Source organism: Oncorhynchus mykiss, chromosome 24 (genome assembly GCF_013265735.2).
Source record: "Oncorhynchus mykiss isolate Arlee chromosome 24, USDA_OmykA_1.1, whole genome shotgun sequence".
NCBI lineage: Eukaryota > Metazoa > Chordata > Actinopteri > Salmoniformes > Salmonidae > Oncorhynchus > Oncorhynchus mykiss.
This window is the reverse complement of record NC_048588.1, coordinates 20,053,760-20,064,435: the sequence shown is the minus strand read 5'-3', so window position 1 is coordinate 20,064,435 and position 10,676 is coordinate 20,053,760. Positions and strand designations below refer to the sequence as shown.

At 39.6% G+C, this 10,676-nt stretch overlaps 1 protein-coding gene across 14 annotated transcripts in view; it reads left to right on the top strand.

Annotated features, from left to right (window-relative positions):
- The first annotated feature begins 4,532 nt into the window (after positions 1-4,532).
- The window catches only part of LOC110503959 (neural cell adhesion molecule 1), a 118,012-nt gene continuing 111,868 nt past the window's right edge, over positions 4,533-10,676 (top strand). For all 14 annotated transcript variants that reach the window (XM_021582635.2, XM_021582636.2, XM_021582632.2 and 11 more), the window contains exon 1: positions 4,533-4,798. In XM_021582635.2, the coding sequence (XP_021438310.1) occupies positions 4,747-4,798 (52 nt within the window). In that variant the 5' untranslated portion in view covers positions 4,533-4,746. The remainder of the gene's footprint in view (positions 4,799-10,676) is intronic.

Genomic DNA, 10,676 nt, shown 5'->3' with positions numbered 1-10,676 from the left:
TGTAAAGATCCAGTCCATTAAAACAATTGGAGACTTCTTACACTTCAGTGTTGTGATGCAAAAATCCTAGCAAAATGCTTGGCGCATAAAATTAAACTCAAATATACTAAATTATTATTTTTTTTAATGTAGTTTTCAAAGAATAAAAAAAAGGTATAATTTTAGTGAATGATATCATAAATAGGACTGGTGGAGTTATGTCACACATACAGCTAACACAGACATATGGAAATGTCTGCTCTACCCAAAGTTACAACCAACTAATTGCATCCTGATTTATCAGCCTAGGTTACTTTTGACTCTGATCAGCCTAACAGGAATAGAGCCTACCCTCTCCGGATTATATGCATCAGCCTTTAAAGCTCTGACAGATAATCTGCCTGCAAGGAGCCTTACCTATGAAACAGCCTACAAAGCAGCATACGGATTTATCAGCCTCTGAGGCTGACATTTAATGTGATTATCCTGTCAGGAATGGAGTGACCCTTATAATTATACACATCAGTAATGCAAGCTAACAACCAACATAGATAACAAGCTAGTTTACAAGCTAGCTAGCCAACAAGACTACCTAGCTAACAATACTAGCCAAGTTAGCTGCTTTTGTTTCTTGTATGTGATTGGCTGTGGTCTTGGGGGTGGCACTCAGCCTGGGAGACAGGGCTACCTGTCAGGCATCGTTCAGGGCTTAAATGCCCCGCTTTGCAACGCAGCCACAGGGCTCCTTGATGAGGTGGTTATAATGCTTCTGAACAAATTAATGGATGATGCATGGTCATTTTGATTATCTCGTGATCTCAACAAAACAAATTTAGTTATGTAGTGATCATGAGATAAATAGGTCATGCCCTCAACATAACGAGGGAATATTTTTTTAAATTTAGTATGTCCTTTCAAAATTTCCGTGGAATCCGACATTCTCTCCACGTTCCTTTTCTGCAACAACATGTGTGGCATTATATTACCACTAGATGGTAGCAGCTGCCCAAAATGTTATCTAAGGGTTGTAGTCAAAAGTAGTTATTCAGTGCCTCTGTCCTCTGATTCTTCCTGTGCAAGGCCTTTCATATTCCCAGAATTCAGACAAAAACAAGAGAGTGTAGGAAGGGGGATATAGTTTCAGTTGTATGGCCTTTAGATGTCTTGCAGGTCGCCACAGTACATTGTTTATTATATTAAGATTTATAAACTGGGTAGTTCGAGCCCTGAATGCTGATTGGCTGACAGCTGTGGTATATCAAATTGTATACCACGGGTATGACAAAACATGCATTTTTACTGCTCTAATTACATTGGTTACCAGTTTATAAAAGAAGTAAGGCACCTCGGGTGCTTGTTGTATATTGTCAATATACCACGGCTAAGGGCCGTACATAAGAACAGCCCTTACCCGTTGTATATTGGCCATATACCACACCCCCTCTGGCCTTATTGCTTAAATAACCAACAACAGTAACACTTTACTTGATACCCTGTGTCATAACACTGTCATGTAGACCTATTGTGACATATATAGCATTATTTTATGGCTGGTTATGACACCAACATAAGAGTGTCAAAACCCACAAAACCTACCAAGGTAGTTATTTTATGGCTGGTTATTACACCTACATAAGAGTGTCAAATACCACAAAACCTACCACACAAGGCAAAACATTCCATTACACCATAGCCTACTTGTCAACAGTATGGTTATGTTATTTTAACATTTTCTGAAATTGACCATGTTAAATTATCATTGTAATTGGGCACAAATTGATGACAGGCACATATCCCAATGCTCTGTTGCTGATGACTGGGATGAATGAAGGAGCAGATTTCAGGAGTAGTACAAGACACCCTCTTTGTGACTGAATGCTGACATGAGCATGTACTGCACGTGATAGACTTATCTGGTTTATATGATTATGATGGTCAAAATGCTTTTTGACAGTGTCATAAAGTGCATTTTCTGCAATTTATTTAAATTGTGATGAAGAAAAAAAACATGACTGTAAAGAATTCATTGCAACAACAACAAAGGACTTAAGAAACAAACTTTAAAACGAAAGGAAACTTCTTGGCAGGGAATTTGTTTTGTTTTTACATGTAGGTGCCTTAACCAGCCATAACGCAATATATGTCACAACAGGTGTAAATATATGGGTGATGACAGTGCTATGACCATATTATTACAGGTTTTGACAAGTTATGTCAGCTGTTATGACATATTATGGCATGGATATGATGTTATGACGATGGGTGTCAAGTAAAGTGTTACCCAAAGTAGGGCAATGTACTTAGAGAAGGACATGGGATGTTGGGACTGTGGGAGTGATGAGGACACATTCATTGCATTATGCTATGGGCACAATAACACAGTATTAGCAAGGGAACTAATACTAAGAATCAAATAAAAACATGAGATGCTCATAGCTGCTAGGAGAACAGGTAATCTAGGCACTGAAAGATCAATCTTCTCTCTGTTTTGATAGATTTGTTCAATGTCTCCCATATGGATTTCAAGTAACGAAAACATGCACAGGGCAGACCACACACCAGTGGAGGATTTCACATCTAAGTACCATAGGGTTATCAGTAAACTCTCAAAATAATATCCAGGCCACTTCACCTGTATTGGATCGAACTGTTGTTCTCTAATGCATGCTTTTAACCCTGCATTAACTGTGTCACAGGAGCCAAGCTTGTGAAAGTAATTTGGACAACATTCATTATAAATGCATGCTAGAGCAGATATACATCTCTACAGCCCTAGGCCCCTTATTCAAGTGTAGGAGTGCTGATGTAGGATCAGGTCTCCCCTGTTCATGTAATCGTATTCATCATGATCTAAAAGACCAAATTGTTCCTAGATTAGCACTATGACGCTTTATGAATACAGGCCCTGGCACTGATCCTCTTTCACACAGCATCCATAAAGACAAACACATGCCTTGTCTTCTAAGACGTCGTATTACCAATGGATACAATAGCTCTAGTAAGATGTAAAGTATTCACAGAATATCTGAACTGTTCTTTATACAACAACCCCACACATGCTAGAGAAGAGCAAAGGTGATGACGTGTGGCACCATTATGGCTGACCAGTGAAACACTGGACAACTATGTGGTGAAACGAGGATGGGCTGATAAACCAGGATCTGGTGAGAGCACAGCACGGAAGTATGGTGATGACATCATATCATAGGCTTGTAATTGCAGTGACAAAGATGATTACGAAAATATATAGTATCACCTCTAATGACATAAAGATATATACCTCCTTGAGATAGATGCATCTACAATTTGATGGTAATAACATTATTACAGGCCGGTCTACAATTTGATGGTAATAACATTATTACAGGCCGGTTGCATGATATCAGCTTCCCATTTCCTTTAAAGACTTACATGTGTTTGTGTGTATGCGTGCACGTTTATTTCTGTGTGTATGTGTATGTGAGAAACAGGCAGACTCCTCTAGTTCTCTGCCTCCCCAGATTAATATCAGGGCTGTACAAAGGGGCCCTCTATGCCCCGCAGGACGACTCCCAGGACAATGAATCCACTGTCTGACAACACCATCGCTAACTCCTGTTAACTGATACATGTGCAAACCTCCCAGCTGAGATTACAGGGAATCTCATCCCCAAGTTGTACCTGTTCTTCCTGTGATAATAGTTATGACAACATTTATGATGATGGCGTGACCAAACCGTTCACTAGTGTAATTAATCAAATCGATTTGACAACTTTTTATTTTTTCTTTATTTAACCAGGCAAGTCAGTTAAGAACAAATTCTTATTTTCAATGACGGCCTGGGAACAGTGGGTTAACTGCCTGTTCAGGGGCAGAACGACAGATTTGTACCTAGTCAGCTCGGGGGTTTGAACTCACAACCTTCCGGTTACTAGTCCAACGCTCTAACCACTAGGCTACCCTGCCGCCCCGACAACAATACATAGACAATGTTTACTTTCTTTTTCACATGTATGACTTTTATTTTGTAGAAATAATAATGTTGAGGTGGAATAAAAGATGTACTGTGTTTTCTGTCAGAGATGACAAAAGAATTTGACTTTCCAGATAGAGACGATACCAAAGGCTTTCATGTGTCTATCTTACAATCTGCTCTGCTTGAACCAGCTATCTTATACCTATTATGTTTAGACAAAATATTATTATTTTTTCTTAATTCAACAGCCATTCTGAAATCACAGTAGCTGTTGGAGAACGTGTGACTATAATCATTTTCTGCTCAGCAGCAGTAGCCTACACCTGAACAAAAAATGAATTCAGAAAGTGTCAGTCTAGATCTCCCCTGTGTTGGTATCATCTCACAGCTCTGTAGTTTGATTTTAAATGTGTATTTTGCTCACGTCTGTCAAAATGTTGAATAATGGTAGGCGTATACGAATTTCTCTATAGTTTATGTTTGGCCTATTTTGAATAAAAAAGGTAGGAGGACCACGGACTACTGCGCATAGCGCACTATTTTACAGCAAATCCTTGTGATTCCGATTGGGCGGATTAATTCACGTGTCTATGGAGGCAGTGGCTTGTCACTCATTCTTTGAACGGTGTGCTGGCGCTGATCTTCTGCCGCTGCTACATCGATAATCAACCAATTTGCCATACGAAAAATAAATATCTAGCAATATGGGAATGTAATATTTTTTTAAAATATTAAGAACAATATCAAAATATCAAGAACAACCACAACATTATTCATTAAGACATTTGCGTGGTCTAATCAAGGAGTTGCGATGCTCCACGCAAAGGATATCATCCTAGCCTTGCTTCTCGTGGGCTCTACAGGTAAGATAGTTAAGCTAATTTTACAGTTTTTCGTAATTACTTCTATTCAGGCCAGAGATTTGATAAAATACTCGAATCGGGAAAGGTGGACTGTGCGTCCATGACAATCTGCATCCATTGAAGGACTGTGTACATGTCCCTCCTTCGACATCAGATGTCCCTCCTTTGTATCAGGTGGATGGATGTAAGATTGTCCAATTAAACGTTTTTCAGTGGGATGGTCTTTTCATGTAAATTGGCTGGCTAGCTGCTGCCATGTTGTTAACATATTCTGCCATGGTGTACACGAGTAAACATTTGCTTAGTTAATAATGCATTACTATATTTGATATAAGAGTTGTTGAGTTGTTTTTATCATATTCGGAGGGCAAATATAATTTTCACAAGTGTTAGCTAGCTAACCTTACCTACCTAGCCAGCATACCCATCAGCAAACCTGCTTATTCCATCAAGGCACTGCATTTAAATTATGTTACGACCATTGGCAAACACCTGTGATACGTTTAAGTTGCTCTCATTACATTAGGGTTTATCTTTTGTTGCCATATCACCAGTAATTGCATTAATATAGAATACAGTATGGATTTGTCTATTGAATGGATTGTTTGCAAAACAGTGCTTGCTTGCGTACATCAATGCGTTTGTTGCTACTAACTCCTCCTGGTCATCTCACCCAAACATCATGACTGTTTGCCAGCAACCTGAAATTTAGCTAACAATGTTTCTGAAATTGAGATTGAGCTACTTTCACAAGTGCAGCTACTTTCACTCGCTTGCAATTTTGTTAGCATCCATTTTACTATGGTCCAGGTCCACACCTAGGTGGTCCAGCCATATCATCACAGGGAAGGGAATTTGGAGGGGAATTATCGTCTCTGTTGGGGAGAGGCATGCGACTCATGGCTATTTAACAGTCGGATGGCCTTGAGATAGAAGCTGTTTTTTAGTCTCACGGTCTCAGCGTTGATGCACCTGTACTGACCTTGCCTTCAGGATGATATAGGGGTGAATAGGTCGTGGCTCAGGTGGTTGCTGTCCTTGATGATCCTTTTGGCCTTCCTGTGACATTGATTGCTGCAAATCAATTACTTAAAAATCATACAAGTGTGATTTTCTGGATTTTTTGTTTTAGATTCCGTCTCTCACAGTTGAAGTGTACCTATGATAAAAATTACAGACCTCTATATGCTTTGTAAGTAGGAAAACCTGCAAAATCGGCAGTGTATCAAATACTTGTTCTCCCCCCTGTACGTAAATGACAACAAAATAACTTTTTGGTCAGTGTGGTGTGTGTGACCTTTATTTAACTAGGCAAGTCAGTTAAGAACAATTTCTTATTTACAATGACGGCCCGGATGACACTGGGCCAATTGTGCGCTGCCCTATGGGACTCCCAATCACGGCCGAATGTGATACAACCTGGATTCAAACCAGGGACGTAGTAACGCCTCTTGCACTGAGATGCAGTGCTTTAGACTGCTGTGTCCATGTGTGTGTGTTAAATATTTAACTGTACTAGAATGCTTAAAAGGGCCGCTAAAATGTTAAATATCGGTATTGTTTTTTTTTGGCAAGGAAAATATCGGTATCGGACAAAAATGTAATATCGGTGCATCACTAGTTCAGACTAGAGGTCGACCGATTATGATTTTTCAATGCCGATACCGATACCGATTATTGGATGGCCAAAAAAAAAAAGCAGATACCGATTAATCTGCCAATTTTTTTTTACATTTATTTGTTAATAATGACAATTATAACAATACTGAATGAACACTTATTTTAACTTAATATAATACATCAATAAAAATCTATTTAGCCTCAAATAAATAATGAAACATGTTCAATTTGGTTTAAATAATGCAAAAACACAGTGTTGGAGAAGAAAGTAAAAGTGCAATATGTGCCATGTAAAAAAGATAACGTTTAAGTTCCTTGCTCAGAACATGAGAACATATGAAAGCTGGTGGTTCCTTTTAACATGAGTCTTCAATATTCCCAGGTAAGAAGTTTTGGGTTGTAGTTATAGTACTTATAGGACTATTTCTCTCTATACCATTTGTATTTCATATACCTTTGACTATTGGCTGTTCTTATAGGCACTTTAGTATTGCCAGTGTAACAGTATAGCTTCCATCCCTCTCCTCGCTCCTACCTGGGCTCGAACCAGGAACACATCGACAACAGCCACCCTCGAAGCAGCGTTACCTATGCAGAGCAAGGGGAACAACTACTCCAAGTTTCAGAGAGAGTGACGTTTGAAATGCTATTAGCGCGCACCCCGCTAACTAGCTAGCCATTTCACATCGGTTACACCATCCTAATCTCGGGAGTTGATAGGCTTGAAGTCATAAACAGCGTTGAAGCATTGTGAAGAGCTGCTGGCAAAACGCACGAAAGTGCTGTTTGAATTAATGCTTACGAGCCTACTGCTGCCTACCACCGCTCAGTCAGACTGCTCTATCAAATCATAGACTTAATTATAACATAATAACACACAGAAATACAAGTCTTAGGTCATTAATATGGTAGAATCCGGAAACTATCATTTCGAAAACAAGACGTTTATTCTTTCAGTGAAATACGGAACCGTTTCGTATTTTATCTAACGGGTGGCATCCATAAGTCTAAATATTGCTGTTACATTGCACAACCTTCAATGTTATGTCATAATTACGTAAAATTCTGGCAAATTAGGCGGCCCAAACTGTTGCATATACACTGACTCTGCGTGCAATGAACGCAAGAGAAGTGACACAATTTCACCTGGTTAATATTGCCTAAATTTGCAGGTTTAGAAATATATACTTCTGTGTATTGATTTTAAGAAAGGCATTGATGTTTATGGTTAGGTACACATTGGAGCAACAATACACACCACATCAATTATATGCAACGCATACACGCTAGATAAACTAGTAATATCATCATTAACTAGTGATTATGATTGATTGATTTTTTTCTTTACCTTTATCACTAGGCTAGTGAGTTAAGAACAAATTCTTATTTTCAATGACAGCCTAGGAACAGTGGGTTAACTGCCTTTTCAGGGGCAGAACGATAGATTTGTACCTTGTCAGCTCGGGGATTTGAACTTGCAACCTTTCAGTGATTAGTCCAATGCTCTAACCACTAGCCTACTCTGCCGCCCCATTGTTTTTTATAAGATAAGTTTAATGGTAGCTAGCAATTTACCTTGGCTTACTGCATTCGCATAACAGGCATTCTCTTTGTGGAGTGCAATGAGAGGCAGGTGGTTAGAGTGTTGGACTAGTAAACTGTAAGGATGCAAGATTGAATCTCCCGAGCTCACAAGGTAAAAATCTGTTGTTCTGCCCCTGAACGAGGCAGTTAACCCACCGTTCCTAGGCCGTCATTGAAAATAAGAATGTGTTCTTAACTGACTTGCCTAGTTCAATAAAGATTAAATAAAGGTGTAAAGAAAAAAAAACAGCAGTATCGGTGCCTAAAAATTCAGATTTCAAATTTTTATGAAAACTTGAAATCGGCCCTAATTAATCGGCCATTCCGATTAATCGGTCGACCTCTACACTCAAAGACATTCAGACACTTCTCCCGAAGCCACTCCTGAGTTGTCTTGGCTGTGTGCTTATGGTCATTGTCCTTTTGGAAGGTGAACCTTCGCCCCAGTCTGAGGTCCTGAGCGGTCTGGAGCAGGTTTTCATTAAGGATCTTTCTGTATTTTGCTCCATTCATCTTTCCCTCAATCCTGACTAGTCTCCCAGTCCCTGCCGCTGAAACACATCCCCATAGCATGATGCTGCCACCACCATGCTTCACCGTTGGGATGATGCCAGGTTTCCTCTAGACGTGACGCTTGGCATTCAAGCCAAAGAGTTCAATCTTGGTTTCATCAGACCAGAGAATCTTGTTTCTCATGGTCTTTACCTTTTGGCAAACTCCAAGCGGGCTGTCATGTGCCTTCTACTGAGGAGTGCCGTCTGTCTCGCCACTCTACCATAGAGGCCTGATTGGTGGAGTGCTGCAGAGATCGTTGTCCTTCTGGAAGGTTATCCCATCTCCACGGAGGAACTCTGGAGCTCTGTCAGAGTGACCATCGGGTTCTTGGTCACCTCCCTGACCAAGGCCCTTCTCCCCCGATTGCTCAGTTTGGCCGGGCGGCCAGCTCTAGGAAGAGTCTTGGTGGTTCCAAAATTCTTCCATTTAAGAATGATGGCGGCCACTGTCTTCTTGGGGACCTTCAATGCTGCAAACATTTTTTGGTAGCCTTCCGCAGATCTGTGCCTCGACTCAATCCTGTCTCGGAGCTCTACGGACAATTCCTCATGAATTGTTTTTTGCTCTGACATGCACTGTCAACTGTGGGACCTTATATAGACCAGTGTGTGCCTTTCCAAATCATATCCATTCAATTGATTGGTGGACTCCAATCAAGTTGTAGAAACATCTCAAGGTTGATCAATTGAAACAGAATGCACCTGAGCTTAATTTCAAATCTCATAACAATGGCTCTGAATGCTTATGTAAATAAGGTATCTGTTTTTATTTGTAATAAATTTGCAAAAAATGTATTTTCGCATTGTCATTATGGGGTGTTATGTGTAGATTGATGAGGAAAATGTTTAATTTTAGAATAAGGCTGTAATGTAAAAAAAATGTCTGGATGTCTTCATACATATACAGGTTTTTGGAAATATACACACTAGAAACTGGTTCTATATAGTGGCAAATTAGGGTTATTGGGCTTGCAACCATAGCGGAACCCATTTATGTGCTATAGATAACCTTTTTTGAAGGATCTATAAAGATCCATGCTTATACTTCATGGAACCTGTATGGTGCTATGAAGGTTCTAGAAAGAACCATTTAAAAAAGTTTTGATGTAGCACCCTTTATTATGGCTCTATGGAGAATGGTTCTATATCCTAGTCAAAAAATCCTTAGATAGTAGCTACTAAAACAATTGGATACCACGAAATTGGGGAGAAAAGGGGGTAAAAAATAAAATAAATCCTTTCATGTTATAGGATTCCAATAAAATAGTCCAATAGAAAAATCCTGTAAGATTTTGGAACCAGTCCTATTGGATCCAGTGGGATTCTATGCTATTGGATTTTGTCTTGTGGGTGTTATCCTGTAGAATTCCAATACAATAATCCAATAGAATAATCCTATCAGATTTCGGAACCTATCCTATTGGACCAATTTTTCTATTGGATTATTGTATTGGAATTATATAGGATAACACCCATTTAATGGGTTAAGAAAAATACTAATAAAATACCTATAAGATCCAAATGTATTACTTTTGATTTCCAAAAGGAAAAATGTGGTCCAATAGATTTCCAGTAGGATTCTGATACAGGTGACACAAAATCCTATAGGACTACGAGAATCCTATTGGAAAAATCACTAATCCTATTGGATTTTTTTGTAGAACCATACAGGGTTTTGTTAAAATTCCATAGGTTTTATATTTGTTTATTAACAAGTTGAATCAGGTTTGTTAGCTCTGGAATGGCTGGGGGAGGAGATAATTGACAACTATTGACTTAGTCAACTGTTCTCAATTGACACAAGGCCATACCGTGAGTCTTTCACAAGACAGTCATATATAACATGTAATAGCGTAACACAGCAGCGTTCTTTGGATCAGGATGGTTCCACGTAGAACCATCACTCTTCCCAAAGAACCATTGAGGAACCCACATTTTTTTGTGTGTGCGGGGGGCTGCCACACTGGGCACACAGGGAGCTGTTGTGGGGGGTTATGTGCCTTGTTCAAGGAGGCAATGGTATCTAGGATTTGATACCAGCAACCCTCCAGTTGCCTGCTCACTGCCCCCCCAACTTTCCCGTTGGATCCGGGATTCTAATTGGCCACCCTCCGGTTGCT